The sequence below is a fragment of the Electrona antarctica genome, assembly GCF_951216825.1.
Source record: "Electrona antarctica genome assembly, chromosome: 13".
Classification (NCBI taxonomy): Eukaryota; Metazoa; Chordata; class Actinopteri; order Myctophiformes; family Myctophidae; genus Electrona; species Electrona antarctica.
Window position 1 is genome coordinate 43214893 of NC_136794.1, and position 14817 is coordinate 43229709.

General features: G+C 46.3%; 1 protein-coding gene across 1 annotated transcript in view; it reads right to left on the bottom strand.

Moving 5' to 3' along the window:
* Nucleotides 1-790: 790 nt before the first annotated feature.
* Nucleotides 791-14817, bottom strand: part of LOC306935002 (bone morphogenetic protein receptor type-2-like) — a gene marked incomplete at its 3' end in the record, with an annotated part of 25695 nt that continues 11668 nt past the window's right edge. Inside the window, exon 10 of the mRNA XM_079517824.1 lies at nt 791-828. Within this exon, the coding sequence (XP_079373950.1) occupies nt 791-828 (38 nt within the window). The remainder of the gene's footprint in view (nt 829-14817) is intronic.

Here is a 14817-nt window from a genome sequence, read left to right on the forward strand (position 1 = left end):
CAGTTGGCCGAATGGTCAAGTCAAGGCTCCAAGAATCGACAAAGTCCAAGAATGTAGATTTTTCGTATTTATTTACCTCCATAAATAATGAACAGCCCATGAAGGATTGTCACAGTCAAGGTCTGAGGCAAAAAATAATAATAAGTTAAAAAGTACTGGCCAAGATACACTTTCAATAACCAAAAGTAAGAAATAAACACTTGATAACTAAACTTAAAGGACCACTTCACCACTTTTCAACATGTCTTCATATAATTGGTCCTCACTAATGTTTATGATAAAACACCACCATTTTTTTCCTACTCAGTCTGTGTGTCTGTGTGGCTTTGGGCAGTTCGGACACCCGTCCACCAGTGACATCATCATTAGGCAAGATTTGTTTTAAAATATATTTAGATTTGTATTATCGTGAGAACGATGGCTTCAACTTTTGCATTGCAACTTTTCAGGAAAAGAAAGCCTGCAGTTTATATTAGCTTGGATTCACCATCGATGATGTCACTGGTGGACGGGTTTCTGAACTGCCCACAGCCTTTCTATGAGACACAGACTGAGTAGGAAAAAATGGTGGTATTTTATCATGAACATTAGTTAGGACCAATTATAGGAAGAGAAGTTGAAAAGTGGTGAAGTGGTCCTTTAAGGAAAAAACAAACAAAGCAAGAACTAAAGATACTGTAACCGGCTGCAATGCCTCTTTCCTCATGGCCCTGGCAGCATTCCCCTGGTGTCGTCTACTTTGTGACATTAAGCAAACTGAAGCCAAATGCCAAATTCCACTCACACTCGGTCACTCCAGCATGGTGGTGTTACCGTGGAACTGGTGACCTGCTGAAATATGTGTAGACAATCACATAATGTCAGTGCCCGAATGTAAATCGTTGCAGTTTGTTCATTAGCAGAATTAAATTTAGCGGTATTTAGGCCACGTATTTAACCCATTCTGACCTGAGATCAGATTCTAAAAATGTCTTCTACATCCTTACAGTTTTCTGAAAAAGCTATGTTTCTGTGTCAGTCGTTCTTCGATTTTTCGAAAATAGCAGATCTACAAGCTCGTAGCGCGCCACTCGGTGGCGCGCTATGAGCTTGTAGATCTGCTATTTTTCGATAGCTAAAGCATAACATAATGCTAACACCAAAAGGGGTTCCCGCCGTAAGTTATGTGAAGTCCACAAGATGGTCACATATTTCGGCAGGTCACCAATTTCACCACAACGCCGCCATGCAGGAGTGATGGAGTGCGAGTGAGGGCACGGGTTGCCCCGAGACAATATTGATCAAAGCCGTAACACAGTCGATTGATTGATCAACTCATAAAGACCTAGAAGGCCGATTCTACAAATGTCTTCTAAATCCTGACAGATTTCTGAAAAACGTATTTACATATCAGTGGTGTTCAAACCTTGTCATGTCCCAGGACCCCCAAAATGTACTGTATTTGACCCCCCAAGGAAAGGTTTGAGTTCAAATGTTTGCTGTGAAAAATACAGTATATTCAAGATTTGCACAATTCTTTTAGGGTTTTTCCAAAAATAGCAGATCTACAAGCTCATAGCGTGGCACTAAGCCTATCTATCGGGTTGGGAAACACTGTTGTTACCTATCGTTTGTAGTTTATAAAATGTCTGAGTCTTATTTAATGTGACTTTTATTTAAAAAAGCGGATGAAGAATGTGATCTTACTGACTGCCTGTCTTACTGACTGCCTGTCTTACTGACTACATGTCTGTCTTACTGCCTGTCTGTCTGTCTGTCTGTGTGGCCGGCTGGTGAGTTCAGGTTAATTATGGAATGAAGCATTAGCGATCAGTGTTATTATACCACAGGAGGGATGGGATGATGATCATTACTATTATATCTATGCTCACAGTAATCGCGGAGATTTTAATTTATCATAAAATTGTCCTACACTAGGACCATTTCAACAATAGCAGATATACTGTACAAGTTGCATTGCAACACATTGTGAGCGTGTACATTCAGATATTTTTTTTGGCGAATGTTGCCCCCAGAATAGGGAATTCAAGTGGTTAACAAAAGTGCCATTTTATGTTGTAAGCGTATTATTTTAATTATCGCGATAATATCACTAATCACAATTATTATAATTGTGTGACACGTAATTTTCATGATCGTCCCATCCCTATACCACAGGAAACCATTTACTGTCTGTCTGTCTGTCTGTCTGTCTGGAAGAGAAATGTTTGTAAGAGAAAAGCGCAATCTTTGTGTGTTGTAATGTTGCTTCCGTCACAGTCTTTTTGTAAATGAAGTAATTCTGTAAATGAAAGTTGTTTTTATTTTATTGCCTGTAAATAATTGTGTGGACAAACAATGTATTTTGGTTGAATTGGTCTAATTGTGCACTGGAATGTCGCTGAAGATTTATCGATGCTTTTAATAATAAAATCATTTTTTTAATGCATTGCATTATTGTCTTACTTTTAATCATGGTATGAGTAGCATGTTGTACTTACATACATTAAAAGATAGATATATAGATTTATAGATAGATAGATAGATAGATATCAATCTATCTAGATTATCTATCAATCTATCTAGAACGCCACAACGGTAAGGCCCTCCGGTCTGCTTTTCGGATATGTTATAGAGCTCCCCGAGACGCACGCGTGGAACTGTAGTACGTCCTCGGGCGACCTTTCTAGTCGACATGGCGCGCGCGAACGTTCCACTACACCGAGTGGCGCGCTACGAGCTTGTAGATCTGCTATTTAAAACCTTTGCTTCTGTAGAACGCCACAACGGTAAGGCCTTCCGGTCTGATTTACGGATATGTTATAGAGCTCCACGAGACGCACGCGTGGAACTGTAGTACGTCCTCGGGCGACCTTTCTAGTCGACATGGCGCGCGCGAACGCTCCACTACACCGAGTGGCGCGCTACGAGCTTGTAGATCTGCTATTTAAAACCTTTGCTTCTGTAGAACGCCACAACGGTAAGGCCTTCCGGTCTGATTTACGGATATGTTATAGAGCTCCCCGAGACGCACGCGTGGAACTGTAGTACGTCCTCGGGCGACCTTTCTAGTCGACATGGCGCGCGCGAACGTTCCACTACACCGAGTGGCGCGCTACGAGCTTGTAGGTCTGCTATTTAAAACCTTTGCTTCTGTAGAACGCCACAACGGTAAGGCCTTCCGGTCTGATTTACGGATATGTTATAGAGCTCCACGAGACGCACGCGTGGAACTGTAGTACGTCCTCGGGCGACCTTTCTAGTCGACATGGCGTGCGCGAACGTTCCACTACACCGAGTGGCGCGCTACGAGCTTGTAGATCTGCTATTTAAAACCTTTGCTTCTGTAGAACGCCACAACGGTAAGGCCTTCCGGTCTGATTTACGGATATGTTATAGAGCTCCACGAGACGCACGCGTGGAACTGTAGTACGTCCTCGGGCGACCTTTCTAGTCGACATGGCGTGCGCGAACGTTCCACTACACCGAGTGGCGCGCTACGAGCTTGTAGATCTGCTATTTAAAACCTTTGCTTCTGTAGAACGCCACAACGGTAAGGCCTTCCGGTCTGATTTACGGATATGTTATAGAGCTCCACGAGACGCACGCGTGGAACTGTAGTACGTCCTCGGGCGACCTTTCTAGTCGACATGGCGCGCGCGAACGCTCCACTACACCGAGTGGCGCGCTACGAGCTTGTAGATCTGCTATTTAAAACCTTTGCTTCTGTAGAACGCCACAACGGTAAGGCCTTCCGGTCTGATTTACGGATATGTTATAGAGCTCCCCGAGACGCACGCGTGGAACTGTAGTACGTCCTCGGGCGACCTTTCTAGTCGACATGGCGCGCGCGAACGTTCCACTACACCGAGTGGCGCGCTACGAGCTTGTAGGTCTGCTATTTAAAACCTTTGCTTCTGTAGAACGCCACAACGGTAAGGCCTTCCGGTCTGATTTACGGATATGTTATAGAGCTCCACGAGACGCACGCGTGGAACTGTAGTACGTCCTCGGGCGACCTTTCTAGTCGACATGGCGTGCGCGAACGTTCCACTACACCGAGTGGCGCGCTACGAGCTTGTAGATCTGCTATTTAAAACCTTTGCTTCTGTAGAACGCCACAACGGTAAGGCCTTCCGGTCTGATTTACGGATATGTTATAGAGCTCCACGAGACGCACGCGTGGAACTGTAGTACGTCCTCGGGCGACCTTTCTAGTCGACATGGCGTGCGCGAACGTTCCACTACACCGAGTGGCGCGCTACGAGCTTGTAGATCTGCTATTTAAAACCTTTGCTTCTGTAGAACGCCACAACGGTAAGGCCTTCCGGTCTGATTTACGGATATGTTATAGAGCTCCCCGAGACGCACGCGTGGAACTGTAGTACGTCCTCGGGCGACCTTTCTAGTCGACATGGCGCGCGCGAACGTTCCACTACACCGAGTGGCGCGCTACGAGCTTGTAGGTCTGCTATTTAAAACCTTTGCTTCTGTAGAACGCCACAACGGTAAGGCCTTCCGGTCTGATTTACGGATATGTTATAGAGCTCCACGAGACGCACGCGTGGAACTGTAGTACGTCCTCGGGCGACCTTTCTAGTCGACATGGCGTGCGCGAACGTTCCACTACACCGAGTGGCGCGCTACGAGCTTGTAGATCTGCTATTTAAAACCTTTGCTTCTGTAGAACGCCACAACGGTAAGGCCTTCCGGTCTGATTTACGGATATGTTATAGAGCTCCACGAGACGCACGCGTGGAACTGTAGTACGTCCTCGGGCGACCTTTCTAGTCGACATGGCGTGCGCGAACGTTCCACTACACCGAGTGGCGCGCTACGAGCTTGTAGATCTGCTATTTAAAACCTTTGCTTCTGTAGAACGCCACAACGGTAAGGCCTTCCGGTCTGATTTACGGATATGTTATAGAGCTCCCCGAGACGCACGCGTGGAACTGTAGTACGTCCTCGGGCGACCTTTCTAGTCGACATGGCGCGCGCGAACGTTCCACTACACCGAGTGGCGCGCTACGAGCTTGTAGATCTGCTATTTAAAACCTTTGCTTCTGTAGAACGCCACAACGGTAAGGCCTTCCGGTCTGATTTACGGATATGTTATAGAGCTCCACGAGACGCACGCGTGGAACTGTAGTACGTCCTCGGGCGACCTTTCTAGTCGACATGGCGTGCGCGAACGTTCCACTACACCGAGTGGCGCGCTACGAGCTTGTAGATCTGCTATTTAAAACCTTTGCTTCTGTAGAACGCCACAACGGTAAGGCCTTCCGGTCTGATTTACGGATATGTTATAGAGCTCCACGAGACGCACGCGTGGAACTGTAGTACGTCCTCGGGCGACCTTTCTAGTCGACATGGCGTGCGCGAACGTTCCACTACACCGAGTGGCGCGCTACGAGCTTGTAGATCTGCTATTTAAAACCTTTGCTTCTGTAGAACGCCACAACGGTAAGGCCTTCCGGTCTGATTTACGGATATGTTATAGAGCTCCCCGAGACGCACGCGTGGAACTGTAGTACGTCCTCGGGCGACCTTTCTAGTCGACATGGCGCGCGCGAACGTTCCACTACACCGAGTGGCGCGCTACGAGCTTGTAGATCTGCTATTTAAAACCTTTGCTTCTGTAGAACGCCACAACGGTAAGGCCTTCCGGTCTGATTTACGGATATGTTATAGAGCTCCACGAGACGCACGCGTGGAACTGTAGTACGTCCTCGGGCGACCTTTCTAGTCGACATGGCGCGCGCGAACGCTCCACTACACCGAGTGGCGCGCTACGAGCTTGTAGATCTGCTATTTAAAACCTTTGCTTCTGTAGAACGCCACAACGGTAAGGCCTTCCGGTCTGATTTACGGATATGTTATAGAGCTCCCCGAGACGCACGCGTGGAACTGTAGTACGTCCTCGGGCGACCTTTCTAGTCGACATGGCGCGCGCGAACGTTCCACTACACCGAGTGGCGCGCTACGAGCTTGTAGGTCTGCTATTTAAAACCTTTGCTTCTGTAGAACGCCACAACGGTAAGGCCTTCCGGTCTGATTTACGGATATGTTATAGAGCTCCACGAGACGCACGCGTGGAACTGTAGTACGTCCTCGGGCGACCTTTCTAGTCGACATGGCGCGCGCGAACGCTCCACTACACCGAGTGGCGCGCTACGAGCTTGTAGATCTGCTATTTAAAACCTTTGCTTCTGTAGAACGCCACAACGGTAAGGCCTTCCGGTCTGATTTACGGATATGTTATAGAGCTCCCCGAGACGCACGCGTGGAACTGTAGTACGTCCTCGGGCGACCTTTCTAGTCGACATGGCGCGCGCGAACGTTCCACTACACCGAGTGGCGCGCTACGAGCTTGTAGGTCTGCTATTTAAAACCTTTGCTTCTGTAGAACGCCACAACGGTAAGGCCTTCCGGTCTGATTTACGGATATGTTATAGAGCTCCACGAGACGCACGCGTGGAACTGTAGTACGTCCTCGGGGCGACCTTTCTAGTCGACATGGCGCGCGCGAACGTTCCACTACACCGAGTGGCGCGCAACGAGCTTGTAGATCTGCTATTTAAAACCTTTGCTTCTGTAGAACGCCACTGGTTTAGCACAATACAAACTCGGACTCATTACATAACATGCAAATCACACCACCACTCAATATAAAAATAAAACGTTGTCTTATAAAGCAGCATATACTTTGTTTACATTCAGACCCATGGCTTTGTACAACTACTGGCCAAAGTTGAATAATACATGTTCATATAGTTGTAAAACATTCACCATAAAAGCCAAAATCGCGACAGAGTCAGCTATTCATTACTAACTATTTCACAGACCTTGATGTGACTGTTAGCTGTAGGGTGACCAGATCCCAACTAACCAGATGTGGGACAAAGAGTGTGTTTGTGTGGGACAATGTGGGACACATGCGGGGTTGTGTCTAGCCCGTCTCCGGACCCCCCGGGTTGAGCTCCTTTGGACCCCTATGGGTTAGGGGTCCAAAGGAGCTCAACCCGGGGGGTCCGGAGACGGGCTAGGTTGTGTCGTGCGCGTGAATAATGTGTATACGAAAACAAAAATAACAACATTTCTATTCCTCAATTAGACATTTCTATTCTGCCCCTCACATAGCATATCTATGCTTTTTCCATCTGGTTGATTCAGTAGCACATAATAGGACTATGATGATAACTATAATAGAACTACTATGCAAATAAAAGAAACTTAACAGAAATGCATTTAAATAAACTATTATTGGACAAACAGGACAATAGACCAACCAACCAACCAATACACAATACACCAACCAACCAATACAACGGGACAATACACCAACAAAACAACTGGGCAAAAATACACCAACCAACCAACCAACCAACCAATACAACTGGACAATTCACCAACCAACCATCGAACCAACCAACCAACCAACCAACCAACCAAGGGGCTTTTATTTGATTGTGAAGGCATGAATTAGCCTACAACCAATAAGGAACCAATAAATAAATGTTTACTTTATCAAAGTATCCTCCTCCTAACAAAGCCAACTACTGCAAATTATTTTGAAATTATACAGGTAAAATAAATAAAAGATAAAATAAAATAAGTCAGCATTGGAGGCAACTCATAATAAATTAAATTGTAAACACACTTCTCCACCATAGCAGCACAGCCAGGATATACACTTTGTAGGTGTTTTTAGGTGTTTATGTTTGTCTGAAAGTCTGAGTTGTGTGGTAAACACTAGTTAGTTCAGCTGCTGTTACCTTTTCTTCTTGTTTTGGTTTTAGTACAAACGTGTCCATGCACCGTGAAGCCTCCTTTTGATCAACACGTTGCTTCACGTCGTTATTCACCTCCTCCGTGTGTCACTGAGAAACGACTCTAATTACAAATGTCACAGAAGACTCTTTCAATATGCCTTGCACTGCATGGCTTCTTCACCCACGGATAAATAGTTTCCCTGTGCTTGTTGTAACTGCACTTCATTTTCTTCCCTTTTCTCCTCCATGTTTTAGCTAAGACGCTAACTCGTTGTACTGTGTTTCGTGCGTTGTTTTGTTTTGGTGGGTGTTCACTAAACTATCCGCACCGCATTGATTTGATTTCCCCCTCTCTGCCCGGCTGTTTGATTGACAGCCAATCCTACCTACCTACACACACACACACAGTCACGGCCCGCCCCCTGGCCCTGTCATGACAGCCTCCGCAGCTCCGCTGCTCTCCCACAGACCCACAGATAAAGCGCACATTTGATGAAAACCGGAGCCTGTCTATCATAATGCGGGACAACGTCTCAATTTGCGGGACGCATGAAAAGTCATTGAAATGCGGGACAATCCCGCACAAATCGGGACATCTGGTCACCCTAGTTAGCTGTGATAAAGTAAAGTAAACAAAGTGATGATGAATGACACGACACGAAACACACACGTAGGATGTAGCTCTTCTCACAACATTGACGACACAGGTCGGTTCTTTATAAACGGGCATTTATTGGGCATTCTTCTCATCCCTCTGCTGTTCCATGCAGTGAGAACTATGTTCACACAAAATAATAAACACATAAACAATCAACAAATTACGTCGCAATACATAATATTGAACAAAACAAGAAATACAAAACATGTAGAAATGCGCGATGCGCAGGTGAACGTGTCCGTCAAAACACCACAATACAACACAACAAAGATAACTCTCAAATAATAATACCTCGTTGGCCGCTTGTTGTGTAAAGAGGTTCTTGATGCTTCTTGAGTTTCATACAGTCCTTTGAATGTCCTTTTGACCGTGTTTAATAACTTTAAACAGTTCAAACACACTACTCTGCTGCGAGTGTGCTTCCTTGTGCAGACCAGAGTCTGAATGAGTGAGAGAAATGTTTGTACCACCTGTGTGCAATGCCAGGCAATCATGCATCAATCAGTCAATCAATCATGGTCCAGTGTTGCTACTGACAGACAGGGAACTTGGTTCTGCCTCAGAAAGTTATCATCACAAAATGTTTACATTTTTAACCTCATATGAAATCAATTATGAACCACATATTTATTATTGTATCATGACATTATTATGAATTATGCTTTATGAACTTATGACCATGAATTGTTGTATTTTAGCTATTTTAGTCTTTTTAAAGTAAGCATTTTAATAGCAGCACTTACATAGGAAGTCAGAGAAACGAATCAAAGAAAAGACCGTCATCTGCCAGTGGAATTCAGAACAGCGCCACAGCCCATCCACATGTATGAAGGCATATGCCTCTCCCCTCCTCTCCTCTCCTCTCTTTTTGAATGAACAGACAAAACACAAAACACAACATGTTCATTAATGTTATTCTTCACAAACTAGACATTTTATTCATATTTAGAAAATGCAGAATCCAATGGCGTCGGTCTGGGCTCTCCACGCCGTTTGCAAAGGTCAATGGTCAGCAAAAAGACTGCCTCCTCTCTCCCCTCTCTCCACAGAAGTGAAAACAGACAAAACACACCTTTAAAATATGTTCCCTAACCCTATTCTTCGCAAACGAGACATTTTATTCATATTTAGAGCGTCCCAAATTCAATGGGGCCGGTCTCGACTTTCCAGGACATTTGCAAAGGTCAATGGTCAGCAAAAAGACTGCAACGGTGACCCTTTGGGCCAAATTCTTAAAAAAACGGGGTGATATATATTTTTAAAAATATGTAAGAACCTCCAATATCCATATTCAGGTCATGTCGAATCCAATGGAACCGGTCTCGAATTTCCACGACGTTTTCAAAGGTCAAAGGTCAGCCGAAAGACTGCCACGGTGACCTTTGGGCCAAATGCCTTAACAATTAAGTGATAGATATTTTTTTAAATATGTAACACCCCCGAATATCCATATTCAGGCCATAGCGAATAAAATGGCGTTGGTCTCGATTTTGTGGGACTCTTACAAGCGTCCGATAAAGGGAACTACACTGCAATGCTAGGCCTCGGGTCAGATTTGAGGTTCCCGAGGTCGCAGAAAAAAACTCAGACCATCACGAAGATCGGCTCGTCGCCGCGATCGCAGAGGTGTTCGGCCCATCCCGAACAGACTTACGATCGTCGTCGTAGGCGCGCGTGAACGTCAAACTTTGCTTCACTGGAACGCCACGACGGTGAGGCCTTCCGGGATGATTTTCGGATATGTTATAGAGCTCCCGGAGACGCACGCATGGATCTAGAGAACGTCCTCGGGCGCCCTTTCTAAGAGGCACGGTCTCGTTTCACTTTTTCAGCCAGGACGCTGTTAGAGTCTATGGGTCTATGACGTGTCTGCATGCACAGAGCCAAAGTGAAGGACGTTTTGTACGACTGTCGGAGGCGTACGTCCGAGACGCCTAACCGTTCGTCTCGGCTGGCTCTCCGACATATCCGAACGTCGGACCGTGATGTTTTATCGTTGGCGCGGTGTAGCGCGTCAAAGTCGGCAATTTGTAGGCGTTCGTTCAAGGCTACCGCCGCGGCCGTATGTCCGTTTGGCCCGAAACCTATACGGCTGCGATCGGGGCCGCGACCCGGCCGCGGTGATGGTCTCGGATTTGTTCTGCGACTTTCGCGTCAAAGTCGCAAATTTCGAGGCTTTCGTGCAGGGCTACTGTCGCGACCGTATGTCCGTTTGGCCCAAACCCTATACGGCTGCGATCGGGGCCGCGACCCGGTTGCGGTGATGGTCTCGGATTTGTTCTGTCGAATTTCGCGACTTTTCTCGCTAACTTACTTTGTGGGAGCAGTTTATGCTAATGAAGGGCGTGGTTCCGGCTACTTTGTGGGTGTGGGTTATGCAAATTTGATGGGCATGGTTCCGGCTACTTTGTGGGATTATCTTATGCAAATGAAGGTGCGTGGTATGCAAATTAAGGTGCGTGGTATCCAAATGAAGGGGAGTGGTATGCAAATGAAGGGAGTGGTATGCAAATAAAGGGGAGTGGTATGTAAATGAAGGTGCGTGGTATGCAAATGAAGGGGCATGGTTCCGGCTACTTTGTGGGATTATTTTATGCAAATGAAGGTGCGTGGTATGCAAATGAAGGGGCATGGTTCCGGCTACTTTGTGGGATTATTTTATGCAAATGAAGGTGCGTGGTATGCAAATGAAGGTGCGTGGTATGCAAATGAAGGGGAGTGGTATGCAAATGAAGGGGAGTGGTATGCAAATTAAGGGGAGTGGTATGTAAATGAAGGTGTGTGGTATGCAAATGAAGGGGCATGGTATGCAAATGAAGGGGCATGGTATGCAAATGAAGGGGCATGGTATGCAAATGAAGGGGCATGGTATGCAAATGAAGGTGCGTGGTATGCAAATGAAGGGGATTGGTTTATGCAAATGAAGGGGCGTGGCATGCAAATGAAGGGCATGTTCCGGCTACTTTGTGGGATTGCTTTATGCAAATGAAGGGGCGTGGCATGCAAATGAAGGGAGTGGTATGCAAATAAAGGGGAGTGGTATGCAAATGAAGGGAGTGGTATGCAAATAAAGGGGAGTGGTATGTAAATGAAGGTGCGTGGTATGCAAATGAAGGGGCATGGTTCCGGCTACTTTGTGGGATTATTTTATGCAAATGAAGGTGCGTGGTATGCAAATGAAGGGGCATGGTTCCGGCAACTTTGTGGGATTATTTTATGCAAATGAAGGTGCGTGGTATGCAAATGAAGGTGCGTGGTATGCAAATGAAGGGGAGTGGTATGCAAATGAAGGGGAGTGGTATGCAAATTAAGGGGAGTGGTATGTAAATGAAGGTGCGTGGTATGCAAATGAAGGGGCATGGTATGCAAATGAAGGGGCATGGTATGCAAATGAAGGTGCGTGGTATGCAAATGAAGGGGCATGGTTCCGGCTACTTTGTGGGATTATTTTATGCAAATGAAGGTGCGTGGTATGCAAATGAAGGTGCGTGGTATGCAAATGAAGGGGAGTGGTATGCAAATGAAGGGAGTGGTATGCAAATAAAGGGGAGTGGTATGTAAATGAAGGTGCGTGGTATGCAAATGAAGGGGCATGGTTCCGGCTACTTTGTGGGATTATCTTATGCAAATGAAGGTGCGTGGTATGCAAATGAAGGGGCATGGTTCCGGCTACTTTGTGGGATTATTTTATGCAAATGAAGGTGCGTGGTATGCAAATGAAGGTGCGTGGTATGCAAATGAAGGGGAGTGGTATGCAAATGAAGGGGAGTGGTATGCAAATTAAGGGGAGTGGTATGTAAATGAAGGTGCGTGGTATGCAAATGAAGGGGCATGGTATGCAAATGAAGGGGCATGGTATGCAAATGAAGGTGCGTGGTATGCAAATGAAGGGGCATGGTTCCGGCTACTTTGTGGGATTATTTTATGCAAATGAAGGTGCGTGGTATGCAAATGAAGGTGCGTGGTATCCAAATGAAGGGGAGTGGTATGCAAATGAAGGGGAGTGGTATGCAAATTAAGGGGAGTGGTATGTAAATGAAGGTGCGTGGTATGCAAATGAAGGGGAATGGTATGCAAATGAAGGGGCATGGTATGCAAATGAAGGGGCATGGTATGCAAATGAAGGGGCATGGTATGCAAATGAAGGTGCGTGGTATGCAAATGAAGGGGATTGGTTTATGCAAATGAAGGGGCGTGGCATGCAAATGAAGGGCATGTTCCGGCTACTTTGTGGGATTGCTTTATGCTAATGAAGGGGCGTGGCATGCAAATTAAGGGGAGTGGTATGCAAATGAAGGGCATGTTTCGGCTACTTTGTGGGATTGGTTTATGCAAATGAAGGGGCGTGGCATGCAAATTAAGGGGAGTGGTATGCAAATGAGGTGCGTGGTATGCAAATGAAGGGGATTGGTTTATGCAAATGAAGGGGCGTGGCATGCAAATGAAGGTGCGTGGTATGCAAATGAAGGGGAGTGGTATGCAAATGAATGGGAGTGGTATGCAAATGAAGGGGCATGGTTCCGGCTACTTTGTGGGATTAGCTCATGCAAATGAAGGTGCGTGGTATGCAAATGAAGGGGAGTGGTATGCAAATGAAGGGGAGTGGTATGCAAATGAAGGGGAGTGGTATGCAAATGAAGGGCATGTTTCGGCTACTTTGTGGGATTAGTTTATGCAAATGAAGGGGCGTGGCATGCAAATGAAGGGGCGTGGTATGCAAATGAAGGGGCGTGGTATGCAAATGAAGGGGCATGGTATGCAAATGAAGGGGAGTGGTATGCAAATGAAGGGCATGTTTCGGCTACTTTGTGGGATTGGTTTATGCAAATGAAGGGGCGTGGCATGCAAATTAAGGGGAGTGGTATGCAAATGAGGTGCGTGGTATGCAAATGAAGGGGATTGGTTTATGCAAATGAAGGGGCGTGGCATGCAAATGAAGGTGCGTGGTATGCAAATGAAGGGGAGTGGTATGCAAATGAATGGGAGTGGTATGCAAATGAAGGGGCATGGTTCCGGCTACTTTGTGGGATTAGCTCATGCAAATGAAGGTGCGTGGTATGCAAATGAAGGGGAGTGGTATGCAAATGAAGGGGAGTGGTATGCAAATGAAGGGGAGTGGTATGCAAATGAAGGGCATGTTTCGGCTACTTTGTGGGATTAGTTTATGCAAATGAAGGGGCGTGGCATGCAAATGAAGGGGCGTGGTATGCAAATGAAGGGGCATGGTATGCAAATGAAGGGGAGTGGTATGCAAATGAAGGGCATGTTTCGGCTACTTTGTGGGATTATGTTATGCAAATGAAGGGGCGTGGCATGCAAATGAAGGTGCGTGGTATGCAAATGAAGGGGAGTGGTATGCAAATGAAGGGGAGTGGTATGCAAATGAAGGGGAGTGGTATGTAAATGAAGGTGCGTGGTATGCAAATGAAGGGGCGTGGTATGCAAATGAAGGGGCATGTTCCGGCTACTTTGTGGGATTGCTTTATGCAAATGAAGGGGCGTGGCATGCAAATGAAGGGGAGTGGTATGCAAATGAAGGGCATGTTTCGGCTACTTTGTGGGATTAGTTTATGCAAATGAAGGGGAGTGGTATGCAAATGAAGGGGAGTGGTATGCAAATGAAGGGGAGTGGTATGCAAATGAAGGGGCGTGGCATGCAAATGAAGGGGAGTGGTATGCAAATGAAGGGCATGTTTCGGCTACTTTGTGGGATTAGTTTATGCAAATGAAGGGGAGTGGTATGCAAATGAAGGGGAGTGGTATGCAAATGAAGGGGAGTGGTATGCAAATGAAGGGCGTGTTGCGGCTACTTTGTGGGATTATTTTATGCAAATGAAGGTGCGTGGTATGCAAATGAAGGGCATGTTTCGGCTACTTTGTGGGATTAGTTTATGCAAATGAAGGGGCGTGGCATGCAAATGAAGGGGAGTGGTATGCAAATGAAGGGGCGTGGTATGCAAATGAAGGGCGTGGTTCCGGCTACTTTGTGGGAGTGGGTTATGAAAATTTGAAGGGCGTTGTTTCGGCTACTTTTTGGGTGTGGGCTATGCAAATTAGTGGGTGTCGCTTATGCAAATTAGTGGGTGTCGCCACGCCTTTCATTTGCATACCACTCCCCTTCATTTGCATACCACGCACCTTCATTTGCATGCCACGCCCCTTCATTTGCATAAACCAATCCCCTTCATTTGCATACCACTCCCCTTCATTTGCATACCATGCCCCTTCATTTGCATACCACGCACCTTCATTTGCATACCACGCACCTTCATTTGCATACCACTCCCCTTCATTTGCATAAACTAATCCCACACAGTAGCCGGAACCACGCCCCTTCATTTGCATACCACGCACCTTCATTTGCATACCACGCCCCTTCATTTGCATGCCACGCCCCTTCATTTGCAT